General features: G+C 47.1%; 6 protein-coding genes across 6 annotated transcripts; 3 read left to right on the forward strand and 3 right to left on the reverse strand.

The window, feature by feature from the left end:
- Nucleotides 1–368: 368 nt before the first annotated feature.
- N7483_000213 (putative S-adenosylmethionine-dependent methyltransferase) lies at nucleotides 369–1,523 on the forward strand (the record flags this gene model as incomplete). The annotated part of the gene is made up of 2 exons (XM_057083651.1): nucleotides 369–427; nucleotides 617–1,523. The coding sequence occupies 2 exons, from the start codon at nucleotides 369–371 to the stop codon at nucleotides 1,521–1,523; spliced, it is 966 nt and encodes a 321-aa protein (XP_056949800.1).
- Nucleotides 1,524–1,932: 409 nt separating this feature from the next.
- On the reverse strand, nucleotides 1,933–3,035 carry N7483_000214 (putative nicotinamide N-methyltransferase; the record flags this gene model as incomplete). Its single annotated transcript, XM_057083652.1, has 2 exons — nucleotides 1,933–2,474; nucleotides 2,597–3,035. 2 exons carry the CDS (start codon nucleotides 3,033–3,035, stop codon nucleotides 1,933–1,935), a joined length of 981 nt encoding a protein of 326 aa, XP_056949801.1.
- A 2,306-nt stretch (nucleotides 3,036–5,341) lies between these two features.
- On the forward strand, nucleotides 5,342–7,018 carry N7483_000215 (putative C2H2 finger domain protein; the record flags this gene model as incomplete). Its single annotated transcript, XM_057083653.1, has 3 exons — nucleotides 5,342–5,356; nucleotides 5,500–6,081; nucleotides 6,146–7,018. 3 exons carry the CDS (start codon nucleotides 5,342–5,344, stop codon nucleotides 7,016–7,018), a joined length of 1,470 nt encoding a protein of 489 aa, XP_056949802.1.
- A 2,510-nt stretch (nucleotides 7,019–9,528) lies between these two features.
- N7483_000216 (uncharacterized protein) lies at nucleotides 9,529–10,902 on the reverse strand (the record flags this gene model as incomplete). The annotated part of the gene is made up of 2 exons (XM_057083654.1): nucleotides 9,529–10,207; nucleotides 10,619–10,902. The coding sequence occupies 2 exons, from the start codon at nucleotides 10,900–10,902 to the stop codon at nucleotides 9,529–9,531; spliced, it is 963 nt and encodes a 320-aa protein (XP_056949803.1).
- A 5,438-nt stretch (nucleotides 10,903–16,340) lies between these two features.
- Nucleotides 16,341–16,982, reverse strand: N7483_000217 (ribosomal eL24 family protein; the record flags this gene model as incomplete). The annotated part of the gene is made up of 2 exons (XM_057083655.1): nucleotides 16,341–16,917; nucleotides 16,978–16,982. 2 exons carry the CDS (start codon nucleotides 16,980–16,982, stop codon nucleotides 16,341–16,343), a joined length of 582 nt encoding a protein of 193 aa, XP_056949804.1.
- A 199-nt stretch (nucleotides 16,983–17,181) lies between these two features.
- Nucleotides 17,182–17,689, forward strand: pam18 (putative mitochondrial DnaJ chaperone (Tim14); the record flags this gene model as incomplete). Its single annotated transcript, XM_057083656.1, has 4 exons — nucleotides 17,182–17,232; nucleotides 17,312–17,385; nucleotides 17,442–17,495; nucleotides 17,551–17,689. 4 exons carry the CDS (start codon nucleotides 17,182–17,184, stop codon nucleotides 17,687–17,689), a joined length of 318 nt encoding a protein of 105 aa, XP_056949805.1.
- Nucleotides 17,690–18,603: the final 914 nt, after the last annotated feature.

Below are 18,603 nucleotides of genomic sequence, written 5' to 3' on the forward strand. Positions count from 1 at the left end.
TGGTATTGACTGGGCTATCCCCAACAAGAACTTTCGCTTTTTTCTCTTTCACTCTCTTTGACACTTCTTGTCTCGGACAAGCCTTCGTTTTTGTTTCTTTTTATCTCGATGTTTTGTGATCCGTTCATCCGTGACCAAGTGGTGTACTGGATATGGCGGATTGAAGGAATGACAAATACCCCCTGTGCGCAATTTAATAGAAATGGACTATTTTAACCTCAATCTTTTCAGTGTAGTCAATGTAAATCGATCTTATACTGGTTGTATGTAGTATGGAGTAGAAAGTGGGTAAGAACGAGCCATGGATACTCACAATCGATAAGATCTCCGCATCCGCAAATTTTCTCCAAGTCCAACAACCTCACGCAATGGCTGACGACGCCCACCCTGTCTACCTCTCACCTAGTGAGCTAGGCTCCAAAGACTAGTCAGTATCAATGCGATTCCCCAATCTTTTGCATCCGAATCCAAGTCCCCGATCTTCAAGTTGCCTGCATATCCATCATTACCCCTCCACCCCACCTTGAGATAAAACATACAACTCACCACCCAAACATCCAATTGATCCAAAATCATACCGTCCCAATTTAGAAAACAAAAAACTAACATTCAAAAGCTGGGAAAATTACTACGCCCGTACTCTAGCCCACATCTCCAACGAAACCCCAACCGCCGACTCCACAAACGCCGGCGAAAGCGACGAAGAAGACGATGACATAAACGACGAAGACGATCCAGGTACATCCTGGTTCTCAGAACATAACGCACCCCAAAAAGTCCTTAATTTCCTAACCCGTCGCTCATTCCCTCTTTCACCACGGAATAAACCCTCAACCGCACCAAGTATCCTTGATCTGGGCACTGGAAATGGAAGTATGCTCGCGCTTCTACAGAAGAAGGGTGGATTTCATGGGATGATGGTTGGTGTGGATTACTCTGCACAAAGTGTTGAGTTAGCGAGGGAGTTACAGCGTTCACGAGGTCATTCTGCTTATCGAAGTGATTCTGAATCTGAGGATGAATCTGAATCTGAAGATGGCGAGGAGAATCAGGATGAGAATGGTGAAAGTGGTTCCCCTCAACCTATTATCTTCGAGGAATGGGATATCCTCTCTTCAAAAGCTACGCTCTCTCCTACTGGAACTGCAATCTCAATCTCTAATACCGAGGAGACGTTATCCTGGTTCCCATACCAAACTGGAGGATTTGATATGGTCCTTGATAAGGGAACTTTTGATGCGATCTCGTTAGCGGGAGATGCGAAAGACACCCGAGTTTGTGAACGGTACCCTGATATTGTGCGGAGATTGTTACGGAAAGGCGGGTTCTTAATGGTCACGAGCTGTAATTGGACAGAGGAGGAACTGGTGAAGTGGTTTACTGGACCTGTGGGCTCTGTTGAAGGGGAAGAGGATAGATTGGTTGTTTGGGGGAGAGTTGAGTATCCCAGGTTTAGATTTGGAGGACAGGAGGGTCAGGGTGTTTGTACGGTGTGTTTTCAGAGGGTTGTTGGTTCTTCATGATCTACATTTAGTATATAGATTTAGTACTTTCAATTGAGAGTTGTGACCTCTTTCTTTCCTGATTATTACACATTCCTTGGGTTATTAGCCGGTTAGTCCAGCGTCTAAGATGTCCGAGTCTACTAGTCCGTCCTATTACTAGTAGTAGCACTTGAGTGGAATCGAAGAAGGACGTGGAGAAGATGGATTGATCCTTGGCAATAGAAAACGCCACCTGGGCAGAAAGCGAATGTAAAATATGATGTGTACAACTAGCATAGCAATCAATTGATCCAATGTTATAGTAGGAAGTGTAGGATGTTCATAGGTCAATGCTTCATCATCATAAGTTTCGTATGCAAATAAGTCAACCGCTATGCAGAACCCCAATGCTAATCATGATGCATAACCTCTCTCAAAGTCCTCGTACTTACTCATTCTCCCTCTTCAAAACAGCAACAACACACCACCGTTTCCGATTCTCAGGACCCTCATCCTCCCTAACAGGAACCCAGTCTCGTCTAACCTCACCAGTACCGTCCGCCCCAATCAAATCCCTCTCCCAGATACACTGAACAGCCAATCCATACTTCTTCGCCGTCTCAAAAAATTTCGCCACAATCGGACGTCCCGTATGAAAACCAGCCGTCATCCAGACTTTTCCACCCGGCGCTAGGAACCATTGTAGTGATTCACAGAGGTTCTCATGTTGCAAGGGCATCCAGTAACAATCCGCGGCAATGATGCGAGTGAAGCGCGCTTTATTTTCTATGGCGAAGGGATCGGATAGGATACCCCATTGGTGCGGATGGATAGATATTTCAGGTCCAACCGACTCCCACTTGCGAGATCGTAGGTTGTGAGTTAGGTTGAAGTTGACAGCGCCTAACAGGGATGGCGAGGAAGGATGATCTGTTACGGTGATGGATGATGCATTTGCGAGAGCGCAGATTAGGGATGGGAGAGCAGCGCCTGGAGATATTGTTAGTGGAATGTTTTGAATTGGACACCTCAAAATAAAAATAACATTGCATTGCAATTGAGATATTGAAGATGTATAAAACAAACAAACAAGAAATATTACTAGTACATACCGGCACCAAATTCCAATACACTTTCTCCGCGTGCACTCCAGATCTCTCTCAAACTCGAATCCTCGGAGTCAGTTTCCGTATCTGCAAGTGCTGATTGAGGTACATCCGCAGACTCCACACTCTCAGCAATTATCATCCCCGCACTCCACAAGAAATGAGCCTGGAGCTGTCTATCCTCGTCTAGTGTATTGGACCCCTCAGTTTTCTCCGGGTAGGAAGGGACCATAATATCTAGATCCCCATAGCGCGGCGACGAGTAAAGTAAGTGCTCACCGGGAACACCGTGAAACGAGGAGACGTCATCAGGGAAGAGGTGAGCGAGGAAAGTCTCGAAATGGTCTTCTGGTGCCTCCTCATCGGAAAAGGATTCAGCGTTTTGGGAATCTGCTACAGGGATGACGGGACGGCGGGGAAGAGGGCGCAATCGAGACTGAAGCATGGCGTGTGTAAATATTGATTTGTTCTTTGTTTCGAATAGTTGCCTTTTAACCCTGTGGCTGGAATCTTTGTTATTGGTGAGAATCCTTGTTCCTTGCTCGGATCCTGCCTGGTTCTTTTGTCTGTTTCGTCTTGGTGTTCCCGTGGTTTGTCCTTGGTAAACTTTGGATGTTTCCTTTCCCCTCTCTTCTCCTCTTTTATTTTTTTTTTGTGCTTTTCTAATGTATGGAATATGGAGTACCGAAGTGGGCCTATGGGGTTACAATTGAGGGCTTATCAGGGAGTGTTTGCATTGTTTGTATCGGGCAATTAAGTAAAGTAATTGAGCAATTGAGGGATGCATATCATGTTCATTGTTAGAATAATTTATTTTTGGCATTAATTTTAATTTTAGTTTACTGACAATTTATTACAAGGGGCATATGGCTTTTTCTATTGTTATAGTGGATCGGGGCTGTTTTTTTCCCCTTACACCAAAGCTCAGCTCAGCTCAGATCGGCAATCTTGGAATCAGCCACTCTCCCCTGTCAGGCGCAGGAAACCATGTTTCTAGGAGGAATGCAGCCCGGGGAATGTGCCAGAAAGGCCAGGTTTCCATGGTAAGTGAAGGGGCCAAATTGATTGGGGGAAGTCCGACCAAGTATTAAGATTAAAATAAAATAGAATGATTCAATTAAATCTCCTTGAACGGAGTAATGATCCTCTCGGGCAGCATTAGCGCGCGGGCTGATGCGACCAAGGGGATCTGATCGTCGATAGAGCTGGAAATTAAAATAGAAAGGAATCCCAGGTGAGAAAACAGAAATAATTTTGCCCCCATTACTAATTAGTAATTGATAGTAATTATTAGTTAATTCTATCCATTCCAAGCTGAGAGATCTATGGTAGAATTCAGCATCAGTACCCGGTATACTCTTGTTCATATCCTGTTAAGTGGATGTCACCTGATCAATGACTTCATCCCGTGACTTCTCCTATCATGCCCGTGTCCACACTAACACACTAAACATACAATGTCCACTTTTCCACCTTGTTCCACTGCCCGGTTCCCATTCAACGGGTGACATCATGGGATCCACATTTTAATGTCCTAGACCGGTCTATATACATGCAGGTGATCGGGTCTGTTCGTGCGTATCGCCCACGAGTCCGTGATGGACGTTATGACCTCCTGGTACTTTGAACTCCGTACCTTCAGCTCATCAAATCATACCTCTCGGTACTCTCCGGCTGTTTTGTCAGGAAATCAGTTCCATTTTGTCCATTGTCCCTGTGATCCTGGCGGGTGATCGTCAGGCAACAGATATACTCTTCAGTTTGGAATGCTTTTGCCTAAGACTTCCCAAGGTTGATTTCCAACAAATTCAAGTTGACGCTTCTGGAAAAACAAAGATTCTGGGGGCCAGACGACCTCTTTCCCCATTCTTGTTCTACCTGGTTTGATCCATGGGTGTACCTGGGAATCCCAAACCCGGGAGACCCTGAACTTTGCCCTGTACTCCCGGAACGCCCAAAGGAGGTCAATGGAGGGGGTTTTGTCTAGGGACTCTATATAACCATTGACTCCCTCGACCCCTTTCATTATCAGATTTTACTCCAATCTGGATATCTGGTGTTATCCGGAGCACTACTGGAGATCTCCGTATTCCAAGTCAGGGTGAGCTGAGATCCGGCATCGCAGTAGCGAAGTGGAGCCATGGTTATCGCATCATCCCCCAGGGCCTTACGCACCACACACAACACAACATCGATAGAGCCTCCTTTTTTAAAAAACAGCTATAGAATATACACCTTCAAAGAAACATGCATGATTAAAGAAACAGAAGACAAAATAGAATACGTAAAAAAAAGCCCCAGTTTCCTAAGTGGTACGAAAGAAAAGATCGCCCCCCGCATGCTCAAAGGGAAAAGCCCCCGCAAAGCGCAATGAGCGATTTTGGTGGGCCACACCATACCGGATGGCTTGTACCAGTTCTCCTTCCTTTCTCTTCTTTTTTTTTTTTATCTTTTTTTTTTCTAATGGAATTTCCTTTCCATCTTGGATCTTAATCTCTTCATACTCTCTCTTCTACTTTCCCAACCTTCCTACTAACATACTTCTTTCGTTCCAACTTTACCTATACACTTCGGACCTCTCTCCTATCTTCGGACACACACACACACACACACACACACAACGGGTATATTGACTCAGTCCCGCAACCCGAGAATCAACTCCGCTTCTACCAACTTCCACCCGGAATTGACCCCGATACACCACTCTAAAGGCTTTCAAAAAATCAGTCGATTGCCAGAAAGTCCTTTAAAATGGCCTCTTTCAAGGTATGCCATTGATTTCACCCTGTGGGATAGAGAGGGGGAAACTTGGTCTTTTCTCCGCAAAATGACAATTGAGGGGGGGTTGAGAGGGAGAGTTGTTCGGGTCGTGTTTCAATACTGATGATGTGGCTCATGTGTTCGCACAGGAATTGTCCCTCTCACGTCCGCTTCCCAACCCGAGTCAACGACAACATTCCCACTCAATCTCGCTGGGGGCCGTCAATGCTAATCACCGAGTGACTCGCCGCAAGAGTGTCACTACTGCCGCTGCCAATGCCGCCGCCGCGATCGCCGCCTCAATGAAGGAAGGCGAGTCCGCCTCTTCGCTCCCCATGTCTGGTCATCGCCGTAGTCTTGGGGGCCGTAAGGGGTTGGAATCCACTTCGGTCGGGGCCACGTCTGGGTTTAGTTCATACTTGTCGCGGAGTGTGAACAGTCCTAGTCAGGAACCGCCGGTCGCTCGTAAAGCCTCGCCCAGCAACTCCGACGCCGACGATGACACTAAATCCCTCAAGGGTCGAAACCGCCGTGCTAGTGAAGGCGCTCAATCTAAGACCGAGGGGAAGCGTGTCCCGGCAGAACTCCGTTGCGAACGCTGCGGGAAAGGGTATAAGCATGGCAGTTGCTTGTCCAAGCATATGTGTGTATCCCCCCCAATGCCGGCCGTCTCCCTTCTTCGCTCGATCGAGAATATGCGCCATGTCGGCTCTGTGCAGGTCGCCCTCGTGGTCATTTCAAAATCCCTCCCCCTTTTCAAAATCATTATTCACCTACCCCCCCTATCGCTGGCAGTTAGTTGACGTATTTTTGTTTTTGTGGTACCTTAGGTGGGAACACGACCCGGCATGGGCTATTACCTCGAAACTACTCATCTCCAAGCACCAACAGGTGCAACTATTGGAGGCTGCTACGGTGCTGGTCACCATGAACCATGACGATCCCGAACAGTCCCCCGAGGCCGACTCCGAATTCTCCTCCGCTTCCCCAGACGCCTCCTCGGATGTGCGAGATGGTCTCAGCTCCGTCGAGACCACCCCACCCCCGATGGATGAGGAAGAGGACGACGATTTCGAGATGTCCGGTATGCCGGCCAACTGGACCAAGCGACCCAGTGTCAGCAATGCTTCGGCTTTCTCCCGCTCCTACCAGTCGATTCCCTCCAGCTCCTACAATGACAGCGCTCCACTCCACTCCCCCGCGTTTTCGCACTTCCGTCAATCCAGTGTTGACACCCGTCCTTCGACAGCGGATACCCGATTGCACGAGGATGACGAGGCTGATCTTGCTGCCGCGATTGGACTCTGCAACTTTGGAACTCCCCGCACAGGGCCAGTCTCCATGTCCTCGGACGTACCCCCTGTGCCTCCACTGCCGGCTCGTTATCTGGATTCCAGCAGCCACCCGGGTAGCAGCCTCAGCCCCGCTCTGACCCAGTCCGGACCCATGAGCGAAGCCTACCGCCGAGACTCGAACGCGGACCTATTCCTCTCCGTCTCGCTCAACCCGTCGCTGTCATATAAGGTGTCGGCTGAGCGTGGACCCCGAGGTGACTCCAAGGCCTCTGTACCTCGTCGTCACAGTCGCAATGCAGATGTCGATTTCGACAATCGCGCAGCTTCCGCGTACGATGATGACGATGGTGTTTTCGGCCGCATGGAGGAATAATAGGATTTGACTCTCCATGTCCTTTTTAGCATCAAACCCCCATCCCCAACTCCCTACCCAATCGTTGGCACAGCTCTAATCCTCGGGCTAATACACGATAATCACCTCTACGATGAAATGTTACGCGCTTGAGCGTTTTCTCCGTTTTCTCCTTTGCGTTCTATATCTTCCTATATTTTTGTCCGTTTTTGGCACACCTTGTTTACAAATTTAACCTGCATGCTGCATAATGAAGGAACGCACAGTCAACCTGGTCGGTTTTCATTTCAAATAACCTTGATGACCTCCAGAGATTACGTTCCTCCTCACAGCGTGTTATAAAGATTTTCCGGGACCTTACCTCCGAGATCCCATGTATCATGTCTCCTTGGCCCCCATGTTTCTCCCCATTACCTTCTTTTCCTTCATGCTAGTTTTCTCTGTCTTTCTTGTTCTGGAAACATTATAAATGGCCTTACCCAATGGCCGGCGCATATCATCATTCATATCCCCCCTACCTCGTTTGTCTGATTCCATCCTCTCTACCTGAGATGTCCTTGTCCTTGTCCCTGTTCTCTTTTTTCCGCTTCTCGAACATATCCACCCTTTTACTCCTCGAATCCTATACCATGATACTCGTGCACTCTCTCCATCGTTTCCTTGCCCTGTTACGCTCTCTCACGCTCTCCCCATGTGTACTCTCAATGATCCTAGGACGGGACACAATGAATATACCTCATGAAACCATAACTTGTGCTTTGTAGCTTGTATCTTCTATATACTATCTGTGTACATAACCCAACTCTGCGCTTTCAAGTTCTTCCCCAGCTGGCATGGTTATCTGGATGTATTACTAGTATTGTTACTAGCAGTTGGTTAGACCGGAACCTGAAAGTCATGCCTTCAACTTCCTCTGACAGTGCCTGATTATCTACACCTTTATTTTTTTAAGTACATGTATGGGTACCTACTACGTACTTTACGCGTTCCTCTAGGTTGTATGTAGTATTGGAAATCTCTTCAAATGTTAAAGTTATGGTAGCCCCCAAGGTTAGGTAGAATTGTTATGTAGTAATTGACTTTCTACATCATGATAATTGCTCTGGTGATCGTAGTGCATGTTTAGGAGCTCCCGAACTTCGAACTAAGCATAATAGGACATAGAGTTCACTCATAGTAATAACATGGCTGTCCTTAACAACACTCGTGTAGATGTAGGACGCTCATTCTATCCCGATGCTCTTGAACATATTTCCTGCGAGAACCATAGAGCATTTTCTGCATCATGAACCCCGGAAAGCTCGTGTGTGAGATGGATATACGTATTCAGCTAGAACTTGAAGCTTCTTTCTGGTCCACCAACTTGAAGGAAAGCCATGTCGATCCGATTTAGTATGATTCTGGATCAGCCACGCGTTAATATGAGACTGGCAACGATCGGCGATGTGTTGACCACGGATTCGTCCAAGTGTATGGAATGGTTGTCTTGGTTCTCCGAAGGTTGATAATCCCCCGCTGCTCCACATTCGGGTAGCAAACGTATTGATCTGGCAGACTTCGCTATAGCGACTCCAATATCGGAATTCTGGCAAGGTTTTCTGAACGTGAACATTTGTTCATTGAGAGGGCGATGTTCTGCATTCACACACGTACGTAACAACATCTGTCCATCAATTCGACAGTGGTCGTAGTACGACTGGGCGTCCTGTCCAGCCTCCATCGCAAAAGGTAACCATGGCGTCCCAGCACCAGTCTGCCTGGATAAAATGGGGACTACTTGGATCGAACTGTACACGGCAGTCAATCTAGATAGGGAACTCCTGCGCAGATCCATTATGCAGGTTGATAGCTGTGTACTAATATGAGTGAGAGTCTGCCAGGGGTCCTTCTTGTAGGACGGAGCTTATGCTATATCCGACTCTGCTATGCCCAGCGCATGAATTCCAAATCGACATTGACCACTTATAAAGGGCTCTTGATCTATTTGACCTATTTCCAGATCTCGTGCGGATGTCGTACCATCTGCAAGTAATCTGATCGGGTTTCTTTATTGCAGATACATGATCTTCGAATTATACTACTCGGAGAACATGGACAGTTCCTGTGTTCAAAGTTTCATCCCCAGCACTTTTAGTAGTAGATGAATCAGACGCGCGGTCGGTCATTTCCTGATTTCCACATTTCCATGTCATTCGCTAACATCCATCCAGGCGTCCGTCTTTTCCAATTTCGTGGCTTGTTCTTCCATTGATGGCTACCATTCAGCGGCTTCTGGGGACGGGTCCAGTAATGCTGGCCACTAGGGATTCGCTCTCGCAAACGAGAGTTTTGTTTGCCTGAGCCTTCGGAGCGGGAGCTTGACCTGCGAAGTCCTCTTTCGTTCGTGAATGATTCCAGGTTCAAATTTGCCAAACTTTAGATCTGTTTCCTTTTCCGTGAGAGCCATTTAGACGCGCTGTTTTCAGCGACAGTCGTGGAGAAACTTCCGCAACTTGAGCCGTGTCCCAACCATCATGCAGGTGTTACAAAGTTCAGATAGTTCGCCAAAAAACCATAAGGTGAATATGCGTCAAGGTACGCTTCTGATACTCAATGGTTGAGAAACGACCAGTGCATGTCCCGAAGATCTCCTTCTCCTGGATTTCACGGAAGAGCTGCTGCTTCTTCTGCTGAAAACCCCATGAGATGATGTCTGCCCGGTCTAGAGGCTTCTGACTGTCCTCAATTTCAGCTTCAACCTCCTGCCACGCGGAGTTTCCTGTCATCATGATAAACAGAGCCGATGGACCAAGGACAAATGCTATCGCGAATGCGTTCTGGCGAATTTTCCACATGAAACTTGGACTGCCGGTGTATGACGCTGGGAGGATGAACCTCTCGTCGAATTCTGATGAACCTGTCGCCCCATCCGTAGTTGCTGTATCGATGGCTGTTCTCAGGTTGGCGTATGTGTCCGCTCGGATCTCAGGCTGGTGGAAGCGGAGCCACTCTAACCGCGCCTGTACAATACTTGCATACTGGTCCACCAGGAGCTGTTGATATAACATGCCTCCATGGTGTAGGGTATTGAACTCACCGGGCCGCTTGAAGAGATAATAAGCAAAGAACTGCTGTGCGCTGAGACACTTTGAAGTGCCTCCTTGGGTGTCATCCTCTCCATCATCAATATCATACTGTAAAGTAGCTTCGGCCAACACCCAAATTGGTGGACTTAGAATATTCTCAAGTTTTCAAAATGGCACGTCACAACCTCAATAGCTGTAAAGAAGGCGCCATGGTAGGCAGATCGAGTCTATCTCCCGTCGACTCGTACCATATTGCCAGGGTTCATGAGTAAATTCCTTTCCCCAAGGTCTGCTTTCTTTTGGTATTTATTGTTTTGAAGCTGCCTGGATGGTGTGCCCATGAGATCACAGAGCTTCCTGGCCTCATACTACTCTGCCTATAATTCCTCGGCCGAACGAGGGTTTGATACTGAAATGCTCGAGGAAGGTAGGAGACTGCCTCTATGGCCTCTTTCCGGGATCTGTATTTCACATCGCCGACGACATATCCAAGTGTCTTTTTCTATTGGCTCAGCATCTGTATCTGTTGTGGGGGAAGAGAACGACGTGTACGTACGCGATGGACCATGTATGGGAAGCGTTAGCTGTGATTCTTCTCTGTAGGTCTTTGCTGATGTTCTCCCAGAGCCAGCGTGCTGTGGCAGTTGACATCTTTCTCCAGTTGTTGGCCTTTGTTGTGTTCTCCTTTGTTGTGTTCTCCTTTGTTGTGTTCTCCTTTGAAGGGCGGCGTAGCTTTGAACTGATCAGGTCTAAGATACCGTCTGTGGACAGCGGGGTCCGTAGGTCCATGTCCCATTCTTCGAAGGTTACTTTGCCATTCTTCTGCAGTGTGTGTTTCATGCGTGTGAACGTGACTGTTGTTTTTGGTAAGAATTCCGCTTGTATTCAATCTGGGTCAGTCCTGAAAAGCTCTTCTCCCCAACCATCTGGGTCATCGCCAGTGCCAGTCGCCATGATTTTTTCTTTGGTGTTGCTTTGAAGCTGACTAGTTGGTTCGCAAGTGGTGTGTTGCTAAGTCGTTTCGAGGTGGGGTGCTCGAGGATCGAGTTTTGAGATTTTGTTCTCACTTTTTCGAGATCGAGTTTTCTTTGTTTTTGTGAGTCGTTGACTCGTGCCGGTGACGCTAGGATCGGCGAGGTCTTTCTTGTATGTCGTGATGTCGCTCAGTGGAAGTGAGGGGTCATAACCTGTTGTGGGGGGAAGGGAACGACGTCTACGTACGCGATGGACCATGTGATGGGAAGCGTGGAGAAGGAAAGGAGTTCTACTAGGCGTGAGAGAGATCTATCTACACAGGGCGTGCTGGTCTGATCTTTAGACCACCGTGTGACCTAACAGTATCGAAATTTAGTGATGATTCAACAAAACTATCAATAGATAGTGATGGAAGATGATGGGAAAAGAAGGTAGTAGTCACTCTCATATGCAGTAAGGTAAAGTAAGACATCCATATGAACCTGACAAGATAGCTGCATTTTTAATCTTTGCCAGCTGATTTCTTCTCTCTGGGTCATTGTTTGAGGTAAACAGGACGTCGTTTTCGCCTGCATAGCCACCGAGTTGAGTTCCCCGTGGCCAATGTATGCAAAAATGAAGAGACTCTGGACACCAGGGGTAGCCCTAGAATAGTGTGCCATCAGGCTACGGGGAGTGTAACGTGATAGGGGGACCTAAAATGAGGATGGAAATGTGTGTTTGATGTGTCACATCACTAACGTGTGTGTAGGAGTGAGAGAAATGGTGACATCTTCTAAGGAGGATCAGGTGGTCTACACCTGGTCCCGGCAGAACGTGATCCTCCCTTTCGCAAAAGAGATTGATTGGGCATCTTCAAGGTTTAGCTCTCGAGAAAATCATTAACCCCCAAGGTTGCACTCATTCTCTAAGATCCTTGCACCCGCGTTCAAGTTCTTCAGCTTGGATTTTGTGACCAGGGGCCGTGATCTGATCTCACAGCATCTTGGAGCCACTATGTATTCCAGCAATGCTTTTGTGTCTTATTAGGACTCCGGACTATGAGCATATGTGACAGGTAAGGCAGGCCGATGGTGAGAGAATTATCAGCGGACACAGCACTTGAGTACATTCCTTCATGATGTATTCCACTGGCATTTAGCCATAAGCAGAATATGTTTGGTTCTGAACCGTGACCACATGGCGAGTTCGTACGCCTGGGTAACTTGTAATAGACCGGTGGCCAAAGACATAATGAGCAAGAATTCCATTCCACTGGATATCGTCTAGTTCAAAGACGTAGGTTGTGTCTGTCCTCTTTGTGCCGGCAGTACGCACAGAAAATCGAGCTGAAAATTGCCTCTGCAATTAGACACATAACGCGCACGGGTTTCTTATATCAGTTCCTCCAGGACTGTTCTTCAACTAAACAGAGTTTCCCAAGTTATCTCGGGTTCTAGATCCAACAGAGCTTTGTGGTATTCTCTGAAATATCCAGAATACCTTCCAAAGCTCGAATTGCAACCTGGCCGGTCCGAGCACCATAGCTTGGTGCTTGATATGGGTGGATTTGTGACCCGAAGGAATTTTCAGGAACCATCGACAGTTCACTTGAAGCACTTCGCCAACTTGACCGGGGGTAGTAGCAATGTACTTGGCAGGGCTTCTTCCTGCTTGTTAGACCCGGAGCCATTACAAGAGTCGTAGGTAGCGGTTCTACCGGGATATGTCTTTTGTACTACTAGTAGTAAGTCCATCAAGGGTCAGATGAGGTCATACTCGGAGGAAAAGGGTACATTTACATCACGCTCTTCCCAGGAGGCAGGTAGAATCGAGCTAATTCTGGCTGCTCGTGCTGTAGAGAATAGTTTCGAACCTGGACTTGGTGATGTAGACAGTGGGGGTATTATGGTCAATCTTCTGCCTCGCGAAATTTATTCACGAGAAATCTCACCTCGACGGAGCAATAGTGCGTAAAGGTCGTACATATCGAGTCCAAGCTTGTCTTACATGCAAGAAGAGCGAGAACCAATTTCTGAAACTCTTAAAGCCGGCAAACGGACCTGATCCGTAATAGAAGCAGTCCACTTGAGTTTTGGCGTGATCGCTGCTACGTCCACAACATGGGAATGTGATTGCAGTATGACAGGAGTTGTATAAGGGGTAGCGGTAGTTATGAATGTCGCGTTCATGATTGAGAAACTTGAGTGCCGTCCATTTAATAAGCGCCTTATCGAGAAGGGTATGGTCTTGGTAGATGTTGAGAAAGGAAAAAGAAAGAGAAGAATGCAATCTGAACTCCAAGCGGTGACGAAGACCAATCGTCCAGGTTGCTTCGCTTCAAGGGTTGCCCGCTGACCTGTGCTAATCCCTTTACAGTGCTCTGTAAAGAACCCATTGAAGCCGGGCAGTCGGACACTTTGGATATGGCATCAAGCGAACTTACACCCCCGGCATGATACGGGCACCTGTGTCAATTTGGGCTCATGACTGGTTCCATCTTGCTCTCAAGTCCTAGGAAATACAGTTGTGCAAACTGTGTAGTTGCACCGTCTTCCCCGCCTGCTGGCATCGAATGGTATGGCAGACCAGTTGGATAACCAGCCTACCCACATGGTAAGGTAAGATCGTTAGTCAAGCAGTCACCGAAGGTTATTCAATTATAGTCTGGTTGGGGTGGTTAGCATCTTGGAGTGAGATAGTCCAATCTAGGCAATCGACACATGGGAAGTATCACAAGGGGTGTAATCTTTATCTCTAACTTCAGCTAGCTCTGACTCCCACTCTTCTCTTATTTTGGCTAGCTCTTAATCTTCCCCCTGAAACGCTCAACCCAACTCAGTTGCTTTTTGGGTAGTAGGGTGATTAAACACTGTTCTGTTGCCTCATGTCGCTGTCTGCTAATATCGACTGCAACTAGGAAGTAGTGACGTTCAATGAGACGTGCAAGAAGATTCAGCTTTCCAATACATAGTGTATTTGCATTAGCTAGAGAAGCAATATACATGCGTGATTGCACCAAAATATACGAGTAATCGACCTGAATACTATCCTTGATCATGGTTGGATAAAACTCATTCGACGTTTCAAGGATATGAATGTGCTTTGATGAAGCCAATGGAGAGCTTGTTGTCTTTGCACAATTTTCAGGCACTATAACTGTCGATCTTACTTGAAGCTGTATTCCCGTGCAAGTATGTACTCTCCAGGGCAAGCTTTCATATTTTTTCCAAGGCTAGCACAGGCGGAGCAGATGTAGATGGCGTGGATTCCGAGAACTTGAAACATTTTGGTGACTGCTTCAACACGTAGCACTGGCAATCTTCCTTTCGATGTTGAGGTTTGCAGTGAGATTTCTTTATTCCGAAGACACTTGTTCATATGATGCCCTTTCTTCAAGAAATTTGCCAATGGCGTCGGCTATGTGACGACCTAGTACTGCCTGCGCCATAATTGACCGTTTCCAAGTTTAGATTAACTGGCTAGGTGGTAACTTTGACCTTGATCTGGGTGGAACCGTCGTTCAGCTTTGACTAGACCTGTCAGTAACTACGAAAATGCTCCATAGTTTCGAGAAGGATTGCTTGGAAACGACATGTGCAGTCCTGGAGTTGATCACTGTCAGTTGAAGTTTGCTGTCTTGTATTCACTTTGTCGAGGGTTTGTATCCCAGTGTGGGTTGTCAAGCCATTGGAAAAATGTCCCTTGATATCAACCTTCAGGTAGGATTTGACCAGGTCTAATCTGGAAGGCGAGGGTAAAGGCGGTACAAGTCCAACATTTTTAATGCCACTGTAAGTACAATAGGCTGCATGGATCAGTTTAATAGAATATCCTCATCATCATCATCACGATTGACGGGGGTGCTTGATTGGCTTAGCTTCAGTTTGGAGTGGTCCATTTTGCTGGTTAGACGGGCTTTTAGGTGCGGTGACGGGTTCTTTGAAAACAAAGAGTTGCGTTTTTTGAGTGGCAATCTGTGCTTCCTGTCGGACGATCGCTGAGGATCCTGATCGGGGTTGGCCTTGGCGATACGGGCCTTTGGGTATAGAGGCTCCTTCAATTTTTGACTGGAATGTTCAATCCAGCAGAAATCGGAGCTTGGTCCTCGCATGACCGTCTCGCTTAGTGAAACGGGTAAGCCATTTCCTACGGACATGGGGAGCAAATTCACATATCTCCAAGAATTGCTCGTCCATCATCTTCAACGCCTCCGACTGGCTCACTCGCGCCCACCTTCGTTCTATGCAACCTTGGAAAACAGCGATGAGAGCGTGATGGTTACTCCCTGCAAAACGATGGTCAAGTTCCCAGGTGCCCCAAAGAGCACAATAAAATAAAGGTAACGCGTCCCGCGCTATATTCAGAGAGGGAAGAATATGTTGATTAGACCTTCCAACTTGTTGGAACATGATTTCCTCTAGTAGACTTGTTTGGAGGCATGCACACAGAGAGAAATGGAAGGGCGTGCAGTGTCTATTAGTATTGCAGTCGCAGTTCAAGTTGGCACACCCAGTGGACTGAAGGCTCGAAGAGCAAGTTGGATGCCAAGTCTTCAACCTAAGTGAGTCTCTTTTGATGACAACGTGAGATAGATCGATCGAATAGTATACCTGCTACATGCTGGGACTCGGATATAAACCGTGCATCTCCCTTGAACAGCTATATAGTCGCTGTCGCTGGTGAAATTCGGGAGATAGGCTGAAAGTTTATCGATAGTTAAGAGAGAGAAAATATATGAAGGTATAAGAATCTTGTCAGCCGGCTTAAATAGTAGTAGACATGGAAATACAAACTTCAATATCCAAAGCGACAATCCGGTATAACTGTAAGACACTTCAAGTTCACTTTAAACTTGAACTTGAATATCGGTCTGAGTGTTTGTATAGTGGGGTCACGGTAGATTGTGGGGGTGATAGGCCTAGAGCACTAGGAACTTGAACACGGCAGAAGACCTGGTCAAAATTACTCAAACTTGCCTAGTATGTACTGCTATTAGATTGATTAAAGCAATCTTGGAATGAATCGTACAATTCTTTCTAAGCCTGAGCCAGATAGATTGATGCCAATATAGGGACCCTCATATTCAGTAGTAAAGAGAATCTCCATGCTGCTAATCTGTGGGATATATGTAAAGCAGGGTGATATCGATAGCTTTTGAGGGAAAACACCGTAACAACAATGAAAATGCAAGCCCAACTCCGGGAGATCGTATCGTAGCGGTCAAAGCATGACAAATGAAACCCAGAAGACCCAAGGGAAGAACACAGGACCAAAAAATTGTGAACAAGAAAATAGTGAAGAAAAAATTAAAAGAAAACCCTTTAGTCGATCTGCATCTCCTCCTCGGCACCACCATCCACCAACATACGGGTCTTCTTCTTCTGGCGCGAACTCTCCCAGAGGTCCTCTCCATGAACCCGGTTGGCAGTCTTGTTGTTGTCGAGAACAAACGGCTTGCCCTCCTCGCGCTCGCGCAGCTCCTTGCGGATAAGGTGCTCGCCAGTGGCGACAACCTTGCGGTCTGCCTCGCGCTGGCGGTCGCGAGCCAACTTGCCGGCCAGACGGCGCTTGGTGAAGACACGCTCGCGACGCTGTCGGATCTCCTCCACACGCTGCATGGCCTGGACGGTAGCGGCAACCAGGTTGCGGTCGTACTTGACGGGGACGTTGCGCTTCTTGGCGAACTGGGACAGAACCAGAGAGGAGTCGACGATCATCTCCTTTCCACGGGCGGCACGGTGGCTCTTAGTCCACTTCAACTTGCGGGGTTGACGCTTCATCTTGAAGTTCTTGTGGCACTTTGACCGACAGAAACGGAATTGTCGGGCGTCATTGCGGACAAATGTGATACCCTTACTGGGGAAGGCGGGCCGAGAACAGAAATGGCAGGTTTCCACACTATAGAAAAACTTATTAGGACTTGAATGATATGGTATATAACTTAGTTATCAGACATACCGCATATTTGTGGTTGGTGGATGATATTTGTTGAAGTTCTGATATGCGGCAGAACTTTTTTTTCTTTGAAGCTTTGTCGGCGTGGAGGGTACCGCGCTAAACCTAATTGGGAACTCGCCGCGCTGACTTTTAATCCCGCGATTCCTCGCCTTCAATCTCCAACTTGAACTCCCTCAATTCCGATCTACAAATCTATCTACAAAAATGGCTTCAGCTCTTGTTGTTGGTCTGGGTGTGGCCACTGCTGCATTCTTGGTATGTCTCTAGATTGTGTTTCACCATGTGAGGATGGGTGATTAGATCAAGTTATTCTGACTGTTTTTCTTTTCCATAGGGCCGTGCCGGTCTGGTCGCCTATCGCCGTTCACAGGGTGGTGTGAATGCTGCTGGAAAGGCTTTTTACAAGGGGTTCGTGTGAACAATACTCTTTCACTTTGATCTTATTTGCTAACCTCTTGAAACAGTGGATTCGAGCAACGAATGACCCGTCGCGAAGCCTCCCTGATCCTCGAGCTTGCGTATGTTTCTCCCAAATCTTGATGCGCATTGGGATATAAATTAACATTACCTTAGTGAACGTACTTTGACCAAGGACAAGGTCCGCAAGAAGCACCGTCAACTCATGCTGCTCAACCACCCCGATCGTGGCGGTAGTCCCTACTTGGCAACTAAAATCAACGAGGCCAAGGAGTTCCTGGACAAACACGTCTGACCTGATACGACCCTTCCGTTCGACTCAATCGCCTTTGGTCAATACAAGATTGTTATACCGGTGGCGATGAGCAGGTAGTCTGGGAGACTGTATGTTGAGTGCATAGCGTGGCGTTTATCTTTTTTTACCATCTGGTTGGTCTTTATCAGATCGATAGTTCTCCCTATGAACGGGTTCTTCGATTTGCTTGTACTTTATGCACCATTGTGGTATACTCTGACAAGATCGCCACTCCTAAATGTATTATATATCTTACCTTTGACTTCTGTGGATCATCTTCAGTTCTCTCCTACCTCCTAGCGTGTGATACATGGCCGGGGTAAGTAAGGACCAGTTGACTATGGATACTATATCCATAGTACCCTCGACATACCCTGTACTATACACTTTATTTCTCCCAATCCAGTAAATGCAGATTACCATTAGACTCAAGTACTACTAGGATCCTACCCAATTCTTGATGAGAATGTCGATCTCTGCTTCTTCAAGAACCGCACGCGGTCACCATAGAACACAGCAGCAAAGTCTAAACTCGACTCAGACTGAGTCACCCCACTAATTCGGAAGCGTCTAGCATAATCCTGGATGGTTCAAACTAGGGCAAAACCGGGTAATAGATTTGACGTTGAAAGTACATTAACTTCCATCGTGTCCGAGAGGATCGGAGGGTCATCCAAGCAACAAATAGGAGAGAATACACCCCGAAAGTCGGGGAAGACGGACGAAATAGGCGGATATTACGGTCTTACCGCACCGCCACAATCCATCGGGATCGGGGTTAACGTGCTCCGTGTGGTGCTTCCTGAAGTTCTGCAAGGCAGCAAAGAGAACGCACTTCTTGCTCATTGGGTTTTAGCGTGGGGGGGGTATATGTGTTCTTGAACATATTGAACTTTCATAAGAAATCGTGTTCT

This window comes from Penicillium malachiteum, assembly GCF_028827825.1.
Source record: "Penicillium malachiteum strain IBT 17515 chromosome Unknown utg000001l:1.0-8184562.0:1.0-8186909.0, whole genome shotgun sequence".
Lineage (NCBI taxonomy): Eukaryota > Fungi > Ascomycota > Eurotiomycetes > Eurotiales > Aspergillaceae > Penicillium > Penicillium malachiteum.